The sequence below is a fragment of the Ixodes scapularis genome, unplaced genomic scaffold (assembly GCF_016920785.2).
Source record: "Ixodes scapularis isolate PalLabHiFi unplaced genomic scaffold, ASM1692078v2 PGA_scaffold3__209_contigs__length_174095766, whole genome shotgun sequence".
Classification (NCBI taxonomy): domain Eukaryota; kingdom Metazoa; phylum Arthropoda; class Arachnida; order Ixodida; family Ixodidae; genus Ixodes; species Ixodes scapularis.
The window spans coordinates 151228340-151249386 of NW_024609868.1; the positions used below are offsets into that span (position 1 = coordinate 151228340).

A 21047-nucleotide genomic window follows, 5' to 3' on the forward strand; every position below is an offset into this window, starting at 1 on the left:
CCTGCCGAAGCAACCCACTCGTGCTTTACACCGGCACTCTCATATCGGGCTTCACCGCTTTGTTCTGACTTTTCGGTGCAAAGTGGTCGGCGTAGAAACAGTGTCTCGTCTATGAAAGCTAACCTACCACTTCCCCTTCTTTCGTTGTGTCTAAAAACATGTCGTCTGTGTCCGTTTCATAAAATTTATGACGCCAACCCTTTTCTAAAAGACTAGCTTTTTCTTCCTCCTCCGTACATTTCCTCTCGCATTGACCGTCAGTTCGGGCTCGGACTTCACTGCTGTCAGACCGCTGCCCACGTGGACCCTTTTATGCCATGAACGTCGTCCGGACGGAACCATCTTCCCTCATCAACAGTATTAATATTCTCAGTAGATTCGTAAGAGCTGCCATGACCAACCATATTTGTTAACGTAAACCTTCTAATGTTTTATCTTTTGACTGACTGCATTTTTTTGTCATAGTGTTGATGCCATCCTAAATTTTTTTTTAATTATTTTGTTCCTTGCTCCTCCTACCCCCGTAATGTCTCTGAGTCCCAAGGGTGCCCAAAATAAGAAATTCACAGAGTTTCTTATATTATCCCTAAGACGACTCGAAGACGAAAGCCCAAGCGCCGATCCCGGTGATAGCGAACCTCTGAAGACAGCGCGCCCTCTGACGACTCACTTTTGGCGTCGTTAATCCCACGGCATGTTGCATGCCCGCTCTTTACCGCTGCCCGAGCGAGAGTGTCCTCCTCTCCCTCTGCGTTTTGGCACAGGTCTCGTGGCCCAGTGGCGAACCGTGTGTTTTGGTACCTTTCGGGTCGCTGACAGGTTTTCATGCTTTTCGTGTCATCAACATGTTTTCGCTCAAGGACTTTGAAGGTCGACTGAACGATGAGACATATAAGGCTTTCGCCTTAATAAATAAATAAAAATGCAGCCAATGTAGAGGACACCTCAGTTTACCAAACGGGCTCGGAAGTTTGCCGGAGTAAGCGCTTGATACGTCCTTTGCTTTTATTTCATACGTTTCGAAAGGAGTTGGCGAGTGCATGTTGCGACACGAGCACACACTCAGTATTTTACTCTGCGTTACGGGGATTTGCAGTGATATACATACACGAGGTGCATCCACACTTTGTACAGAGTACTGCAGACTAACCTGTTCAAAGTGTTGCTTATTCATTTATTGATACTACAGTGCGATCCACTTATAAAGATAGTGAGAAAACCCAAAAGTTCAATTGTTATAACTGATTATCGTTGTGTCTGGACTAGGAACTGATCATTATAAGTAGTACATGGTATGTGGCATCATTATAAGTGGATTTCACTCTTCTACATCTCCTAGTGGAGATTTTGTAGGGGGGGGGGAAAAATGATCCATACCGCCAATCAACATCAGGAACAAGAAAAATAGCCACGCATAGCAGTTAGAGCAGGTCTAGTATGAAACAGCTCAGACTGAATGCCATTATACATTTTTAGGAAGGAGTCCTATAAGTTACACTATGTTGCTGCAAAGAAATAGGGGGGCATAGACATTTGCACGACTAAATCTGCAAAAGGTACAATGAGAAATGTTTGTGAATTGCAATGAGGAAGTTTGTGTGAAAGTAATGCATAGCCGATTAAAGGGCAACTCCCCACAATTCTGAAGATTTCAGGACCATGAGTTATTTGCGTTAAAAGCCCTAGTAAAAGACACTACGTCATTTGCTTTGTGAAAAATGGGATAGATATTTTTAAAATTAATTTTAAGCATGAGCAGAATTCAAAACTGAAACTTTGGCTCCGTCTGGCATCATTTGCCTGGTGCCGCCAAGAACATGGCTATCACGTGGTACGAGATGTCATGTGATCCTCTACACAACGACGGGCAGGATTGAGGTGGGCATGTGTTAGGCGCCAGTGTTGTCTGCATCGCACTCTTTACCACATTTTGGTGTCTACAACGTTCGTCGACGTCTGCACAACTGCTGCGTAAGTCTGTGCATATAGTGTCCATAGTGTGGACGAACTCCGCGAGACAATGATCCTAAACGGCGAGACGACGACAACGGTTGTGATGCGGGAGACGGGCGGTAACAAGACCATGGCGGGGCGGTCGGACGGTTCCCAAGAAGCGGGCTGCACAGTCGCATTCAGTTATTCACGTGGACAGTGCTGAGTGCCAAGAGGGAATGTTACTGACGTCATTCGTTGCGCCTGCGTGGGGAAGTAAAAACAAGCAAAAGAGGGCGATGTTGATGACATTTGTTCAAAGTTGGCTACGCCCACGACGTAGCCTTGACTGTGCTGTCGACTGCACCTTAATTCGCCTGCTTGAGTAGGCCGAATTCGGCAACTTGGCGAGTTGCAAAGTTTGCCGGACCGTTTAAGAAACATTTGGAGAGAACTATGTCGTCATATTTGATGTGTGGTCTTCCTAGGTGATACTGAAGAGGACTGCATTGTTTTTTCAAAAACAAAAGTGAAGTGGAGTTGCCCTTGAATGTTACGACGTCATTCGGCAGAGAACTCCAGTTGTGTATCGTCCTCGGGAACGAGGGAAGTTTAAACAACCTTATCTTGCTTGCACACTCGGACAGTGCTGCGTCGTTTGTGTCCTAGAGGTGTAATCTGTAGCAGGATGGTGGCGAATAAATTTTTTTTTGTCAAAGTTGTTTTGTAGATTAAACGGGAATTTCAGCCTATCGAGTCTACGCCAAACTTCGAAGCATCGAAAACCAAAGCGTACAGTATATGGAGCACAGATTTTGGTAACCCGTAGTTGCGTCTCAACATGACACGGTCGCACAATACTGTCTGAAGAGGCTTGCATACTTAAAAGCTGTACTCAAATTTTTAACGCAGAACATGTTTTATGGGTCGTTTTCTGTGAGAAAATTGTCACGAACGAGCATCACGAATGAGCCTCGGGAACAAAACCCTGGGAGCGTCACACAACATTATGCGTATATATAAAGCTTACGAAGGTCCTCGTAAAATCAACATAAAGAAAGACGCCCCCAGCGGTGCTTGAACAAGGGTCTGTGCAGTGGCAGTCGGATACTATTGGGGAGGAGATCAGACCATGGCGCCCCCAGAGGCTAACTTTAGAACTACACGGATGGGGACAGGACGCTGCGTCGGCATTCTTCCGGTATTCATGTTCTCTGGTCGCCCGAGGGGGAGGAGGGGCTCTTTTGTTACCACTCTGTTCTGCATGAACAATGCAGCATGAACGGTGCATATGCCCAGCTCAGCACAAAAGTCCAAGTGGGTCAAGCTCGCATTCTCTGATGACAGCTTTCGGGAGAGATCCGGCACTTAACATCACTTCGATTATTGATTGTATTTTTACATTACACTGTGCCCCATGCTGTATTGAAGAAGATGACGTGGACATGCCCACAAGGCCTGTGCGCATGTCCGCAGACATTTGCGTTGGGCAAGCACCGAGGTGTGGGGACAACAAATGTGTAAGAGTGCCTCCTATAGTTTGATCTCCTTGCCAATAGCGACCGAACTGCGAACACAGCTGCCCTGGAAGGGTAAGCGATTTTGTTTGAGTGCAAAGGTTCAGGCGAGATTGGCACGTTTTGATTGAAGATAGTAAATGTAGTAAGTAAAAATGAGTGAATAAAAATATAAAATAAAAAGAACGAAAAATTTAGCGCAAACCATACACAGAGTGTGGTTTGTCCAGGACACTTTCTGTGGCCCCCTGGTCATGGGGAGCACGACGAAGCTTTAACAATTTTCCAAAAGATGCTCGCGGGCTTTTCTGGGTGCCCAGGTGCCCAAGGACCTGTCCAAGGTGAGCCCCGGCCAGACACCCATCCCGGACCTGGCCCACTTTGTGCTGGGCCTGGAGAGCTGCTCCCACCAGGACCCGGACTTCATTGCGTTCTGCGTGCTCAACATGATCATGGGCGGAGGGGGCTCCTTCTCTGCGGGGGGCCCCGGCAAGGGCATGTACACCCGCCTCTACACCAACGTCCTCAACCGGTGAGGAAACCCCTCCGTCTCCCCCTCATGGCAATGACGACAGGGGCGGAAAAAAGCCAAATGTTTTCGTAGCTGTATTGTAATACCCTAAGTCATTGCCCGCACCACTGTTTGGGCAAATGCAGTAAACTTTCAATTGAGCAAACTTCAAGGGACCCACGGAAATAGTTCGCTTAACTGAAAGTTCAGTAAACCGAATATATTTACTAGAATGTGGAACAGCAGAGGGCACAGCATACATCGAGTCAAAGGTGTGAAATGCAATCTATGGAGTCACATACACCGATATATACAAACTGCATAACAGTTACGTTGCTGCCTTTCCCATTTTGAAAAAAATATATATATATAATTTCCATTTGTATCGGCGCGCTTAAAGCGCTTGAAGTAACAAAGCTGTCCAAAGAGTATGTTTTTTTGCACTTCCTCTGGCACAGCTTCTTGCTGTGACGAAGCCATACCACTACGGCATTTTCCAGTGGCTGGAAATACCCCGTGCAGAGTCATTTCCTGTTGGGATTGAACGCAGTTTCTCCTCCAAGCTTCGACTTTTGCTTCACTATCGTTGACAACGTCGACGGTGGAATCCCATAGTCCTTCGCAACGTCCACTTGCCTTTGACAGTTGTCCAGATGCTAAAGGATCTTGAGCTTGTCCGATAGAAACAACCGCTTCTGTTTCGTCGTACTCATTACAAAGTGGACGCACCAACTGCCGTCCTGCCGCTGTTAGCCAAAACTAAGATGGCCGAACGGAACCGATGGCAAAAAAAAACAACAGACACGCCACGGGGTTTGTTTTCGTCTACCGCATCGCCGCTTTGTCTCGGCAGTGCTGTAAGTTCCAGCGATGATAGGCCTCCGCTACAGAGGCAGCAGCGGCGGGCATTGGCTATGCCAGCACTGCAGAGCACAAAACTTCGTTGAACTGATTGCAAAAATAATCCTGGGTCCATTGATCAAGTTCGTTGAACTGAAATATTCGCTATTCCGAAATTCGCTAATTCGTTTAAGGAGGGACGCAAGAATCGAATTGCAAAAAAAAAATGTGAAAAGAAAAAACTTTTTTTTTTCTAAAATCCAAAGCTTCGGCATCTTCGGTTCTTTATGTATGTGATTTCAAAGTTTTTTTATCTAAAAACAAATGACATATATCCTTAATGATCAAGTATATCGGTGCAGGTAGCAAAAAAAGGACCTCATAAATGCGAGAACTGTGCACGTTTCAAGCCCTCATATCTCCAAAACGGGGCGATGGGCAACAATATCGTCAACAATAACGTCAACAATATATAAAAATATGTCCTTCGTGTATTTTCTCAAATGTTGCAAAATCGAGGGGTGGGCAGTTATTGTTGAATGTGTGGATGCTCTGTCTTTTAGGGTAGGTGCCTTGCCGAGTGATTGCTTGGCCGACGAGCGCAGACATGGTGGTAGCAAATTTGGAAAGCTAAATAATTAATTGCTTCGAAACATACTTTTGGCTCGGAGCCCATGGGGTTATCTGGAGAATGGCATGTTATCCTAAAACACGATTGATGCTACATTTCCACCTAGTTGATTGATTGACTGGTTGATGGGTGTTTGCAACACATCTATATGGATGTCCCGCCTTCCATTCAAGGTATCACTGGATGTACAATGCCACAGCATACAACCATGCTTACGGAGATTCAGGCATCTTCTGCATCCATGCCAGTGCCGACCCATCGCAGGTGAGACTGTACTTTTATTTGCACATTTTTTTATGTTTGGGAGTTGGAACTTCTGGGAATTCCGATTGACTTTGCTCGACTTTGTGTTTAAGTTTATGCTACTGAAATGTTTGGGTGACTGGATGATCATTAGGGGAGTATTGGACTTACCTTAAAATTCCGATTAAATGCCCATTCATGGTGACGAGAGAAATGGGGAGAAAATATAGGGTGGCCATTCTTGTGGATGCGGCCTCAATGTTTTGTCAAAAATGGGCCACGTGACACGGGAACTGGTACCACAGATCGCAGACACGGAAAATCGGCTTTTCACGGTGCGTTCAGCATGTGGTGTTACGTTTCTCCGGGAGAATCGACGAATCCGGAGACCGACGTTTATTTGGCAGCGTTTATTGTTCGGCAGCCGGAACCAAAAGAGCGCAAAGCTTGCCGGCGATGCCGCTTATATCGGCAGCAAGCACCAGAGGTACGCCCCCCTGACTCAGCAGTTCTGCTGCGACAGCGATAAGCGATAACATCACATCGTAACAGTGGCAACTCACTACAGTTTCACAGATTGCACATGTGGTGAAGTCGAGTTCTGTGGCAGAATAAACATGCGGGACCTTGCCACGAACTTTCGTGTCGTGGGAGCCAATACTGCTGCTTGCAAATGCAGCAGATTTACGTTTCACGGTGTGAAAGATGCACTGGAACCCACCGCAAACGTGCTTCTTACGAGTACCAATACCACAGATTGCACAATTGATGTGATTCCCGTCAAAGATATACAGTCTAAGCTCATCACAACAGACCTGGTTACAAAAGACATTTGGATATAGCATACCGATTTGTGAAATTTGGTTGGTTTTCCTCTATGTGCGGTATTCTTCGGTACGATACATTTTAATGTAAAATTGATGCCCAGACAAGCGCCCATTCCCCTTTTTTTCGCGATTGTCTCCAAATTTTAAGCGGGTGCACGCCTGGTAATTTATGGTTTATAGTACAAATATCTTTGCTTGTCAAATATTCTCGCGAAGGGCAATAAAACTCTAGTGCATTCAGTAGGGAAAGCAAACACCTGTGCAGGGATGGGCAAAATACATGCAAATATGTATCGAAATACAAATACAAAATACTTTGTCAGAAATGTATTTGATTACAAATCTAATTACATTTAAAAAAAAGCATTTAAATACAAGATACAAATACAACCAAATGTATCTGGTCTCCTTTAAATACTTTTCCAAATACATTCCTCAAAATTTGCGTCAGCGACTTCAGGGCACCTGCAACGGGTTTCTGGGTATGTCATTTTAATTTTGCATCGCACACTCGGGAGTAAGTGTGCGAGGCTCTAGTAACGTAATAAAAATATAATCACAAAAAAATGTAATCAGCTTGGACGTAATAGGTGAAAAAAGTAAAGAGCTTCAAGCAGCTTTTTTTGTCGATTACATTTTGGTATAGACCAACAAATAACCAAGACGTGCAGCACTAGCTAGATAATTTTTATTGTTGCAAATCACATCAGTTACGAAAATCTGGACGACCCGCGCATTTAGAATGTTCCAGGCAAAAGTGTGGATGGAAATCAGGCTGGAAAGCATCACAAGTTGTCACAGGCACTTATTTACCCAGTCTGCCCGTGAACGTTGATTTCGTCACTATTCTTGCCCTGGACTATAGTCGGTTACAAGTCAAGAAGGTAGGAGAAGCTCCTCCCACAAGTGTGATGCGCCCGTTTCAAATCTCTCCGCAGTCGAAAGAAGAGTTCACTGGAAACGCTCCTTGTTCCGCTTCAATGGATTCTCACTTGTCTCCGATCCCACTTTTTAAGAAAGCGACCTTTGTATTCATCGGGGAGGGAACCGAGCCCCTGAAAGCAGCCTTTGTATCCATCGGGGGGGAAGCTAATCCCCGAAAGTCGTATTTGTTTCCGTCGGTGGGGGAGAACTCTAATCTCCCTCTCGTGGCTTCCACAATGCTAAGTCAAAGTCGAAAAATAAAGCAAATATGTACAGAAAGGCAAGACCCTCCTCGCGCGTTGGCCGCGACGTCACGGAAACGGTGGGACGCTATTGGATGCGGAGGTGGCGGAGGGATATCCGATTCCCTTTGAGGAGCATTTGCCGCTACCTTCTTAACCTGTAACTGACTATAGCACCGTAATCACAAAGTCACTAAACACTTGTGCTTGATTGAGAGACACTGCATTCGGTGCAGAGCGTAGTTTTCTTACTGCTCTGGACAGTGACAATAAATTTGAGGGATGTATTTTCGTCCACAAAATTGTATTTAATTATAATTGTATTTGAAATACCCACGTTTTAGTATTTAAATACACACATCAAATACATTACCCAATTTGTAATTAAATACAAATGCAAAATACACAAAGTATTTGAAATACGTATTTCAAATACTTGTATTTGAAATACTGCCCATCCCTGCACCTGTGCAGCAGAAGCATGTCTTTTAGTTATTAATCATACAAAAAATTGAAAAAAAAAAAAAAAAATTTACTAACCCATATTTAGCCTTTTGCACTGTCTTCTCGAAAAATTATAGATCCACCATCATTAGTTTACCTCGCTGACTAGAGTTTCGAATTTCAGCCGACATGGCCAAATACGGTAGAAACTCATGGATGTGTTCTAATTTTATACACTTACAAATTCTGTTCCCATTGAGCTCCCGTAGGGATATGCATATCAATTTCACATTTGTTGCAATTTGCTGCCCGTTTTTTTCCGTTCAAAAACTACTGTGCGACAGCCAAAGCAATGCAGTGTGCAACAATGGCCACCCTCTTCCTTTTACTCCGTTACCCCCGTCTCTTTGCCTTTGTGTGTGGTGCCTCTTACCAGAATAGTCTTGATTCGAGCTTTCACAATCGCCCATTCTTCCTTTCATTCCTTTATGGGACGCACACGAGTGCTTCTATTGCGCTCCGTTCCCCTGATTTTGCCAGTTTCATTCCACGTGGAGTTGAGAGTTTGTAATCACACACTGCCCAGCCCAGAACACTCCGAACTTCACCGCTTTGTACCGGCGTGCTAGGAATGGCAGCTGACGTGGAGGGAGCATCTGGGTCAGCTCAACAAGCTTGTATAAGTCTACCTTTTTTTTTTTTAAAAAAAATTGGTGTCTCAAATTAGAGGGGTCGACTCATAGCGAAGTTGACCTACGTACATGTGAGTCCGCACTCATTCTTGAGCCGAATGACAGGTTGTAGAGATCTAAGGACCTAGGGACCTTTCCTTGCGTGAAGGGTCAGTTTGGTATTGTTAGCTAATGCCTGGGTGACTTTATTTCAGGAGTAGAAACTAATTTTAACATTTATTGATATGTTTGAAGAGCATAGAAATATTATACTGATAAAAAAAAAGTGTTCATCATTGCCCGAGAAACTGAGTCGAGAACTCCGCGGGGGGAACGTAGGGATTTGTACCTAGGCGCCGAGATAAAGGAAAGCACGGTTGAGGCACGTTTTCCTTGTCATATTGTCGTTGCGATCAGTCGCACGCACGCTCGTTGTGTAGTGCGGCAGTTGCGCTTCTCGGCTATCTCAACTCTCAACTTACCCAGTGTACACCAACGATGGCTCCGCAACCGCGGCATCAGTACAGCGCGTCTTTTACGACGTTGGAGCGCCCAGAGCGCTTGCACAGCATTTTGCTGCCCGTGCGATCCTACGTACCGCCATAGTTCGTCAGTTGCGTCGAGCACTTTGCAAGTGCTCGGGATCTCGGAAATTTCTTCAGCATCAGCCTCAGAATCATTGTCATCCTCCGTCGAGTTCCCGACCAGATCCTGCTCAATGGAAGCGTCTGTAACCACTTTTGTCATGACGACGCACAAGTGCCCACAGTGGTAGTCCTCCACATCGTCGGGGACAACGCTGTTGCTACAAAGGGACTGCCACGCTCCCAGAAGAGCATCTTGGTCCGTCTCATCTTCACTCGGAATGGATGAAACTGTGGAAGCACTTCCGCCTGCTTCCCCGAGAGTGCTGGCTGTTGTTGCTGCAGGTGCTCCATTTCAGACCCAGCATTCCAGAAACAGTTCTGGGTGGTTTTGTTCATTCCGACTTTCCAAGATGCGGAGAGCATCTCCGGTGCTTGAAAGATGCACACGTTCGTTGAACGTATGAGCGAAGGTTAAGCGGAAGCTTATTGATCGGCCGTTGACGGTACACGCAGTTCACACTGTTGATGACACCCTGGTCGAGCGGCTGAATTGAGGACATACAGTTGGCTGGGAAGAATTGCAGCCCCACGTTTGTTAGCTCGAGATCTGGTATGTGGTGCGCGGAACAGTTGTCCAGCAGTAGACACCCTCTGCGGCCGTCATTCTTCATCACCTTGTCGAAGTCGTCGAGCCATCCGCGGAAGATATCGTGGGTCATCCACACCTTTTTGTTGTACGTGCATTCGATTTCAAGGTCCCGAGCACCTTTGAGGCATTGCGGCTTCTTGCTTTTTCCAAATGTGAACAGCATCCACTTGTCACTCGCATCCATGTTCGCACAGAGAGGAATCGTGACTCACACCTTGCTCAGTTTTCCTCTGTGGCATTGACCTACTTTTAGGGCCAGTGTCCTATTTGGGAGCATCTGATAAAAAACAAAAAAAAAAACAGTCTCATCTACATTGTGAATGTCAGCTGGTTTGTACCGCATCATGGTTCCTGGCAGTTCCTTTTCAACCCAAGCGGCAGCTTCGGGCGCATCGGCTGACGTAGCATCGCCGATGCTGTCGGTGCCGCGCTAATGATCAGCGAATGTCAGTGGTGCTGCTGTTATGCCGTGGTAACTTTTTGCTCGGAATTTTCTGTCCTCCCAGCGGGATATGTTGGGACGCCCTTTCCCCGTGAAGTAACTTCTCTCCAGCACTTGCGTTTGTGTAGAATTTTGTTATTTTAATCTGGAATTTTTATTTTGAAGAAGTCTTTTAGAGGCTATTTATTTGTTGCCTTCTATGGCAATGGCGCTTCGTTATATTGAAATAGCAGCAAAACAGTCTTTGTTATATTCAGATTAAAAGTACATGGGGTTCTATGAAGAGGAAGTTTTAAAAAGTGAGTACTTCTTTAAACCGAGGATTTTGTTACCTTGAGGTTCGTTATATCGAGGTTCGACTGTATTTTCTAATGCAAGATTGTGTCTAATCGTTTGAAAATAGAGTTAAAGGAGACTTGCAAATTTTCTGTAAGACTTTGTGCAGTATTGTACACTGCAAAAATAGTACAGATTCCTTGATTTGAAAGGCAATTCAGTCTGTTTTGTTTTCCACTATTCTGTTTGTTTATTTACTTGTCTGCCCGTTGATTGACGTAAGTCAGAAGGACGGTGACATTTGCTATGTAAAGTGAGGATTACTGGTCTATTATGCGTGGTCACATTGTTATATTTTGCCTAGCTTTGATGTGACCTTGTGTGGGTTAACCTGTATTTAACGTTTAAACAACATTTGGCAAGTTAGTTGAGTTATCATGTGTGAGGCCGTTCCTGAATCTACTGAAATCATTCAATGGCCAGTTGCAATGCACCCGCAGGATTTCAATTGTCAAGGCCTTCTCATTTTTGCATACATTTTTTATTTCTCCCATTTAGCTGCGTGAGGTGGTGAACGTCATTGTGAGAGAATTCGCCATCATGGCAGGAAGAGTTGCTGAAGTAAGTGCCTCGACTTCCTATTCTTGACGACAATTATTGCATCGGGATGTCTGCCAAGAGACAAAACCTGAAATCACTAGCACTCTCAGACTCAAGCTCTCCAAGAAAGAATGTTGCACAACTACGTGCTTTCTTTGCTGCATGTGTCCTGGAGGCCAGGAAAGCAACTTGGTGCTAATGGTTATATCACTGAGTGGAGATGTGCGAGTAGTCAAAAGTGCAAATCCAAACTTCTAGTGTTTGGTGTATGATTAGACTTGCAGAGTGCTTCTGTCCTTACAAGTATTAGAATTTTTTTAAGTCTGATAATTTTAGCCTACATATGCATGGAATTGTCGCAGCTATGTACAAGCCACACCTTTAGCTCAGTTGTTTTCACTATCACCAAATTCAGTCTTCTCCATAGGCCATTATGCCAGCACCCAGCCCATTTTTAACTAAAGGTGGTAACTTCTGCCTTTTCGGGGTCTTCGTTAGTGATAACAATTCGATAATCGCTACCGGAAACTGCAAACAGGATTTTTGGAGATTTATTCCAGCCAACAAAGCCATAAATATATATTGATAGCCTAAGACCTTTTATTTTTTTCTAGTTCAATTGGGTAGTTTTGATCGAATGGCCAAGGTGGGCCTAGAAAATTAGGAGAATTGAGACGGTAATCATGGTACTAACATGGTATGCGAGTTTTTTAAGTGCTCAACTTTAACTCTGCGTTTTAAATCCGATGTCCGGGAATCCGACTGGACGAGTTTGCTCTCTCGCGAGCTCTTTCAATAAGCCGTTCGTTTTGTTGGTCTATTCTATCAAAACCGGCGGCGACTGCCCCCACCAACATTGCGCAGCACGTGGAATCGGTGTTGTCCGCTCGCTGGCCTCAGCTTGTGCTGACACTGGAGCCGACCTTGTCTGACAGAGCTTTATAGTCTGTGTCGTGGTCCCCAGATGGAGCTGGAGCGTGCCAAGACCCAGCTGCAGTCGATGCTGCTCATGAACCTGGAGGCAAGGCCGGTCATGTTCGAGGACATTGGGCGTCAGGTCCTGGCCAGCGGGCACCGCAAGGACGCCAGCTACTACATCTCGGAGATTGGTGAGCCTTCGTTTCGTTTCCATCGGTAACCCTCTGGGGTTGTTGTATGTTCTATGGAAGGGACCCTGAAACGATTTTTACCCTTGGGCTAACTACAACATGTACTCTGACGCTTCAAATCCACTTCGGACGGTTCGCAAAAATTGTTTTCTTAAAGTTTTCGCGCTGCGATTTACTACGGAGGTGCGACTTTGTGGTGGAGGCTTGTAGTGAAAATGTTGGCGGATGAACCTCACCCAAGGAACTTCTTCAAAAAAGAAAAATAACTTATTTCAGGCTGTCTGCTGCAGCATTCGCAGACGCTTTCGTGACCGTGCTCACCTACCGTATTTTCTCGAATATGAGTCGACCACGAATGTATTGTATTTGCGCGAATATAATGTGAGTTTTTGTTCGAAATTACATGCTCCAAAACTCACCTCGCGTTACATTCGGAATCAAGTTCAGCCACAAGGCGCGCAGAACGCCATGACTCCGGCTCAATGCAGGAGGTCGGGTGGGAAAAGAAGTGGGGGTGTGGGAGGGAATTTATTAGCTATTGGGCCATGTGAAGGGGGGAATAGAAAACATAAAAAGCATTCGTTTTTGTGTTTGTACAATGCACCCCGAAAACCACAAGCACGCAGCAGAAATGCAGCGCACCACGCGGGAAAACGGGCACTGGGCAATTGAAGCCAAGTCAAGCCGGGCCAAGTGAAGTTAACACAAGCCAAGCCAAGACCACCGACTGTGTTCACGCAATCGTGCAATACAAGGTGTTTGTTTATGCGGAGGGACCAGTACAAGGATTAGTGATCGTGTACAGTCAAACCCGGATATATCGAATTCAAAGGGGATCGTAAACTAGTTCGATATATCAATAATTTGATATACAAAAATATGTTAACTTAAGCTCTAGTTCAAATTTCCGCGCGTCTCTTCTAATACCGAAGACCGCAACAAACGGGACCTTACCAAATAGAGCCTCTCTCTAACAGTAGAGCTTAGTTGGTGAAGATCACAAACACTTGTAGATCACAAACACCGCCGCATTTACACCACGGTGTTTGCGTTTATCTACACCTGGCCACGACCTCAACACAGCGCCGGCAACAACACACGAAAATAATTTTTTTAAAAAAATGAAAAAAAAAAAAAAAAACGAGCCTTATTAAAACAAAAAGAACTATAGACCCATAGAATGAAGTTTTTTTAAGCAAGCAACAAAAAAAGAAACCATTAAATTCAGGCATCAAAAAAAGAAAAAACTGGGCAAAGCAAAAACGGCGAAAGAAAAAGGTAAACAAAGAGAAGCAAAGATAAGTGGTTCAAGGTGCGATTGCTCAACAGTTGTTGTGGACACACTCTACTTGAGGAAGACGTTTTTTTTGCTTATTTTATTTTGGAGCTAACACAGCCACAGCAGCGTTCGGAGAAAAAGTGCATGCTACCGTTCCAACCCCAACAGAGGGCACTCCCTGCCATCCCTGCGCAGCCCATGCCTGTCCCCTTGCTTTTACCAGCCTCTACATTCTTTTCTCTTTATTAATACTTTTTTTTTTTTTTTTTTACAATTGCTTTTTTGCTGTGTATCCCCGTGCGCTTATGCAGGCTTAACGGTCTGCCAGCCTTGCAACCCGAGCTATGTGCTCGAGGCCAGTGCACTCCGACCTGGGGAGAAGGGAGGGGCGGCCGTGCGTGCTTAGTTCGATATATCCAGTATCCTCCCCATGGGAGTTCTACACAGAAAAACAACGCTCCTATACTATTACATGTGATTTTCAAGGGGATGTTTGGACTGTTCGATGTAAACAATAATTCGAAATACTGGGGTATGATATAACCGGGCTTGACTGTATGGGGTCCAGCAATCATTTTTCTGCAGGCGCATTTTTTAGTTTCTGCTCCAGACTGGTCTGGTGCTTGTGTGTTGGTACTTCTGCTTCCTGCAACGCTTAGCTTGTGAGCCGGCTGAGGAGCTCATGTCCAAGAAAAAGGAACTACCAGACAAGCGGAGTTGTGCGGCTGCATATCTGCGAAGTCGCCAGGTGGATTGCAAACGGAAGTAGCTGAGCAGCGAGGATGAGTCCAGTCAATTTCCAAAAGGCAATGGAAATCGACATTTTTGATTTCCATCGCCTTTTCACTTCTGCTATGCCCCCCGAGTGCGGTAAAAATTTCCGAAGAGAAAAAAAAAATAATGTTGACTTACATTGGAATAAATATGGTAGTTGTATGTGCTGCCAAAAGATGGCCCAACGTAAGACACACACTACGTGGCACCTAAACCGATTATTGCTGTACCAAAATGGAAGGATTTAGCATTCCGATTTCTTATACAATTTATTTTTGTAAAAGTGAATGAATTACACTAGACTCCCTTTAAGGCGAACACGCACAAACCCTGAAAATTTGTTCGACTTATCAGATGTTTGCCTTAACAGAAGTGCCCTAATTATCATGCTGGGCATGTCTAAATTGCTGTTGACCAATAAACACAGAATGAAAAGGCCTACAATGAAGAGATACTTAAAAAGGGACATTTATTTGGCTTACCATGCCAAAAAAAGAAAAAAAATAATAATGTTTCACACACCACTGGTGGGGGAATCGATCCCTTTGATTTTTGATTGCCTCCTCCTGTGCAAATCGGTGTCTAGCGATGAAAGACGACATGTGACCCATGTTCCTGAGAAAACATGGGCCACATGTCATAATTGAACCTTAATCACTGTCATCACGTCCATCAGACTCCTTGTCCGACGCCTCCTCCCAAAGGCAGTCGTCTTCAGTGCCGTCAAGCGCATTTGAAATCCCACACTTCTTGAAAGAGCGAGTGACGTGCGTGCGCCGGCGCAGTGAAAACCCAGCGCGACGCATAAGGCGAGTAAGCCAATGTCGGCTCGCCAAAGTTCTCATGCAGCAGCTCGATGTTTACGGCGAGGTGCCGTTCATGCTGCTTTTTTGCAAAGTTTCGGCGAGGTTCCGTTCATGTTGCACTTTTACAAGGTCGCGGAGACTTGCCTCAACGTCGGAGAACACGTCATTCTTTGGGCCTCTAAAACTTCTTCTCGTTCCGTGGCCTGCAAACAGAGCTTGCTCTTGTCGTCTCCATCTGCGGATGCTGCCCTCATTTACGGCAAATTGTCGTCCGGCAGCATTGTTACCAATGTCTTCCGCAACCAAAATAACTTTTCTTTTGTAGGCGACCTATGATTGTTTTCGCACCGACGCCATTGCCGAGCCTGACTGTATACGAATGGTGGCACCTCGGACGTTGCGATTTTAATGATGATGATAGCTGTTTTGAGCGCCATATTGCTTCGAAACCGAAACTATGTCAAACAGCGTTAGATTGCGCCTCATCGAAGCTTAAAATTTGTAGAAAAAAAAACCTTGTATTATCTGCGGGTTTTTACGGTACATCTGACATGCACCTTAGCCGGCGCAATGCGCGGCGTCGCCATCGCCGTCGGTGCAGTGCCATCGTGAAGGGGTCCTATGGAAGTTCGAGTTAACCAAAATGCGTGCGCAAAGCGGTTCGTGGTAGACGATTTGTTTTTGCATTGCGTCTATGGGAAACCAACCAAATGTTCTTACTTTGTTCGGCATATCCGAGAATTCCGCTTAAACGAGTTCGCCTTAACGGGAGTCTACTGTATAGCCTTTTCAGAATTCTGCATCAGAGAGACACGCACTGGCATAGTGAAAAGTTTCTGAAAATCGTTCGCTAGACTCGGCGTTGGCACGCCCTTGACACTTTCAACAGCTGTCGGCGGCACACATGACTTGGCGAGCACTGTCGTGACATTGTCAGCGAATGCCACCACAGAGTGCCCAAAACAGGTTTTTCCTTTTTTTTTTTTTTTGTAATGTGGTAATTTTATTTGTCAACATTTTGACCGCAATCTCCCCTTCCCCCCCTAGCTGCAGCTCTGTGGTAAATTGTGGCGCAGTACGTTGAGAAACCGATTTTTTAGAAACATCTAAAGTGGGTTCAAAGCGTTGTAGTTTACATACTCTAGCTCTCGGATTTAATGCCTTACATCAGTGGTTCTCAACCATCAACGTTTCGCAGACCCCTTGTGGATCGGTAGAGATGATGGAGGACCCTGTTCATGGTGAGGGGAGAGGGAAGGTATAGGTTAAATATATTAAGAGTATAATAAATGGATTTAACTAAAGGCTAATGTGAAGTAAAGTTCTCTTATTGACATACACACGAAAAAACTCGCCCGGAAATGGAAAAATTCTTTCTCGATCTGAAAAAAAGACAACTTTTATTGCCGGGATCGACTGCTCTGGCAGGGCTTCGCGGACCCCAAAGGGTCCGCGGACCTTTATTTGGGAACCACTGCCTTACATCTACAAAGCGCGAGGCACGAGTCGGTGTTTGGTTATGCGTGCTAGTCCTTGCGGGAAGCAGGTTTATGGGGCTTGCATTCCTTTTCATCCTTAACTTTGCGTTATGCTCCCACCCGCACGATCCTGCTCCTTTTCAAAGCAAACGAGGAAAGGAGTATCTCTTGCCGACAAACAATCCGTTGAAGTCGGGCTTACTTGGGTTGAACACGGAGGGCCAAAGGTTTTAAAAGAATAGCAAAATGAAAAAAATAAGAAAATCAATGCTGTTGCAAATAACTGCTTCGGATCCTCAGAATACCACAGATTTTGTTTCGTGATGCCTCTATATTCCACTCGCATTCCCGATAGCTTTTGCAAGCTGCATGAAATGTTTAGAGTAGGGCCTGAAACGTTGGAATCCCACTAGAGTCTCTCGTCAAGTGAAACTTATTCAAACGTGATAGAGCTTGTAGTGGAAATCACATTCCAATAATCCACGAATGACCCGTCGCGCGGTCGTGGTGGTCACGCCACGGTGGGTTGCGACTACCGCAGCCAGCCGCCGCAATCTGTAATTTGACGCCTAATTTTAAAAACTAACGCAAAAAAAAAACAAAAAAAAAAAACAACTTTAGTTAGCTTTTGAATAATTAGAAAGAGTGAGCTGATCCCAAAGGCAGTGCCAGACTGCCAGTATTCCACTGTTTCCGGGGTCCTCGCGAGTTTCTTACCAAATATGAACACATATTTTATTACCTTTTGGAGCCCGTTTTGGGTACTAATACGATTTCCGTACGATGCTTTTTTTTTTTTTCGGTTTTCGGGACAATTGTGTTGATGAGGTCCTGCCGTATTCTCCGACGTATCAGACATTACCCAATTTCAAGTCGACCGTTGACGCATGCCCATATCTACTGTAGTCCATGAGCTTCGTTTGATTGTGGTGGGGCCTAGGGATCTGCGTGGGCTCGGGCTAGCCTAAAAGCCCTTCCCGACAGTCGGGTCGGGCTCGAGTGAATAGTATACGAGAGCACCGGTCGGGCTGGGTTCGGGCCGATTTATCCCAAAACTGCGTCGGGCTCAGGTCGGGCCTGGTTAAAAACGTCAGGACCCGACGGCCCGACCTTGCCAAACATTTTAGAATCCGGGTAAATATTTATTTCATTTTGGAAACCCAAGAAAGTAGCAGAGAGTTTGTTTTACCCTGTAACGATATGCTTTAGCTGTCTGTTCTTTTAAAAAGGGACAGTGCAGAGAATATGGCAAGGCACATTTGTCTTCTGTTTTTATTATACAACAGGAGCATGTACAGCGCTTGCAAGCTGTCCAGCTTGAGAAGCATCCAATGAAAATATTGAGGGCTAAAAGTTTTCGCCTTTTTTTCATTCGGTTTAATTTTGGCACAAGGCCATTTCCTGCGTTGAACCAGAGACACTCTATAGAGCCTCTCTTTTGAACAATGAGCCCGTGCTCTGATTGCCACCAGCCCACTGCCCACCACTTCAAGAGCAGCTGACACTCAAACCGACCCTCTCATTTATCCGGTGCGCACAGAGTTTATTTTAAGACTATAAATAGCCCCAGCAAGGTGAACTGGGTGCAAATACAGCATCCTTATTTCTCCGAACACATTACAATCCAGGGTGTCTAGCGACCGGGAAAACCGGGAATTGTCAGAGAAATTTTAATTACCGGGAAAAATCAGGGAATTGCCAGGGATATTGTCAAAAAGTGACCCCTGTCAGGGAAAATGAGCCGGAGACGCCATCAAGTGCCCTGAGCAAAGGCTCGACGACTTGGGGGCAGAAAAATAGGCAATAAATTCTGCTTAGAGTGGTGCGCGGGTACTGCTCACCCGATGTAGAGCATGGTACCCGATGCAAAGGGAAGAGCCGATAAAATCCAGTCGAAGCCTTGGATTGGATTGAATTGGATTGAGGGCGCGACACTAGGCTAGATTCAGTTAGAGCTACTAGATTAGTAACAAACGGGAAAGTCGCAGACCATGATTTAATCCAAACCTTAAGCCAAAAGTGTGCATCTGGCGGCCACGCGGCCATGCTGCCATTCGGTTATCGACATGTATGGTTGAACGTCGTGTTTTCATCGTGTTTCCGGAAGTGGCCTCTTTGCTGACGATGTCGGCGGTAAGAAAGGGTTCGTTTCTCCGTGGTGGACGAACCCAAATATTTTGGAATATGCAAGTTAGATTAAACTTGTGCAAAATGATCCTCACAGTGCTCAATGCTCAATGGCTTGTGTTGTAATGGTCTTATATACTTAACCACCTCTACAGTGGTGAGGGAATTTGACCTGAGATTGTCAGGAGAAACCTGGAAAAGTCAGAGAATTTCAAAAGAATAATTTGCTAGACATTCTGCAATCACAGCACCTGCCAGGGAGCACATAGTTTAGCGTTTAGACAGGAACTTTCACATGTGTAATCGCCGTTGTGCATGAAAGGGTCAAAAGCCTGTTCAAACATATACGGCAGCATTACTCAGCGCTGTGGACAAATTGCTGACTTTGCAATATATCAGATCCAATCCAATGCATGTACCCTGCCTTTCCTTCCTTACACACACAACACAGCAGTAATGTGGTGCTGAGTCATGCTGATAGTAGCACTGACGCAGTCTGGATTAGCATTATCTCAGGGCTGAGATGCATCTGTGAAGTGACCTTAAGGGGGGACATGGGTCTTTGCAGCCAACGACTTCCTAAAACTGCATTCTTTTGAAAACGATGATGGCAGTTGTTCTTCTGAATCTACCAGGCTTCTAATTTCGTGGATGAATATTTGAGCTATAAATCAGTTTATGATGTCTATGCGGGCTGAATGTGCATTAAAGTTGACTCTAAAACATTGTTTTCACATAACACAATTTTTGGACTCGTTGAAAATTTGCGGGAGGGATATCTCAGGATCTACAGCAGTCAGAAATATAACCTTCCCTGAAATGTGTAGCTAAATGTGTGAAACATACAATGTTGAGGGCAGATTTTTTAATACAAGTCTAGAAATTGTTTTATTTGATCTTTTGTTTTATTACTTGTTAGCAATGCATTGAGCACTGAACTACAATATGTTGTAAAATCACTAATAATGGGTTTATCTTAAAAGTGTTTCCAACATTGTATCCTTTACACTTCGTAGTATCTGGCCACGTACTAAAAATGATATTTTGTTAAGCAGTTTTTTCGCTATCATTCCTCCAAACAAAGGCAGGCAAGTTTTAATTATCTTCAGGACAATTCTACTGACTGAGGAAATTACCAGATATATGAAATCAGCACAAAAAGCTGAACAAGCTTATGCAGTTTCATTGAGTTTGGTCTTAAAATAAGAATAAAAGCTCCAAGACCAGTGTTTCCCCTTAAGGGTGTGTTGAATCCCCTTGGAGTGGTGAAGCAGTGGCTGAGGTGTGCATTCCTCTCCCCAGGCAAGATCAAGGAGGAGGACATCCACCGAGTGGTGCAGCGGATGCTCCGCGGCCGAGCCTCGGTGGCAGCGTTAGGCAACCTGTCCGGCCTGCCCCCCCTGGAGGACATAGAGACGGGGCTGCTGAGTAAGGAGGGCATGCTCCCCACCAAGCGCTTCTCCATCTTCAGGCAGTGACGACGCCAGACCATTCCCTTTTTGCACAAGCCTGGCGGTGACCCCAAAGAGCGCGTCGTCCTCTACCCTCTCCGGTGATCCGGTGACCTCGACCGTATGACGGAGGGGTGGAGTCTCGAGACCATGTTGGCAGCCATTGCACCGGAACCAGACGACCGAGCCTTAAGGTCGGGATTAAAGAATAAAGTTGATAGTGATGACTCGTGCTGATATAAGATGTTCCCCCCCCCTTCTCCCCCCCCCCCCCCCCCCCCCCCCCCCCCGCCCCCTTGATGGGGTTGGTGGAGTGATGCGGGGAATGAAGGGGCTAGTAATTCGAGAGATTTTAAAATAATAGTGTGTATGTAAAAATATTTTCCAGCATTTCTTTTGTCTTTTTTTCTTTTTGTTTTGGAGGAGCTATGGAATAAAGTCACTTAATGGTTTTCTCTGAGCTCTGTTCATTGTTTTGATTGAAAGATGATGTTAGAAAAGAACTGGAACAAATTAAGGATTCGAGCCGATTTACTTCGCAATAACCTAGTCCAGTGGTTCTCAACCACGGATGTTTAAGGATGCCCGGACAGCTGTTAACGACCGAAACCCCTGGAGCACGTACACCACATCCATGGCAGTCACAGCCTTCCTCTTGGCACGCTCGGTGTAGGTGACAGCATCGCG

The 21047-nt window shown here is 45.3% G+C and overlaps 1 protein-coding gene across 1 annotated transcript in view; it reads left to right on the forward strand.

Moving 5' to 3' along the window:
* LOC121837143 (mitochondrial-processing peptidase subunit alpha-like) overlaps window positions 1-20820 on the forward strand; it is an 81774-nt gene extending 60954 nt beyond the window's left edge. The window contains exons 9-13 of the mRNA XM_042292646.1: window positions 3770-3981; window positions 5605-5695; window positions 11295-11357; window positions 12301-12445; window positions 20212-20820. Coding sequence (XP_042148580.1) covers window positions 3770-3981; window positions 5605-5695; window positions 11295-11357; window positions 12301-12445; window positions 20212-20387 — 687 coding nt within the window. The 3' untranslated portion in view covers window positions 20388-20820. The remainder of the gene's footprint in view (window positions 1-3769; window positions 3982-5604; window positions 5696-11294; window positions 11358-12300; window positions 12446-20211) is intronic.
* Window positions 20821-21047: the final 227 nt, after the last annotated feature.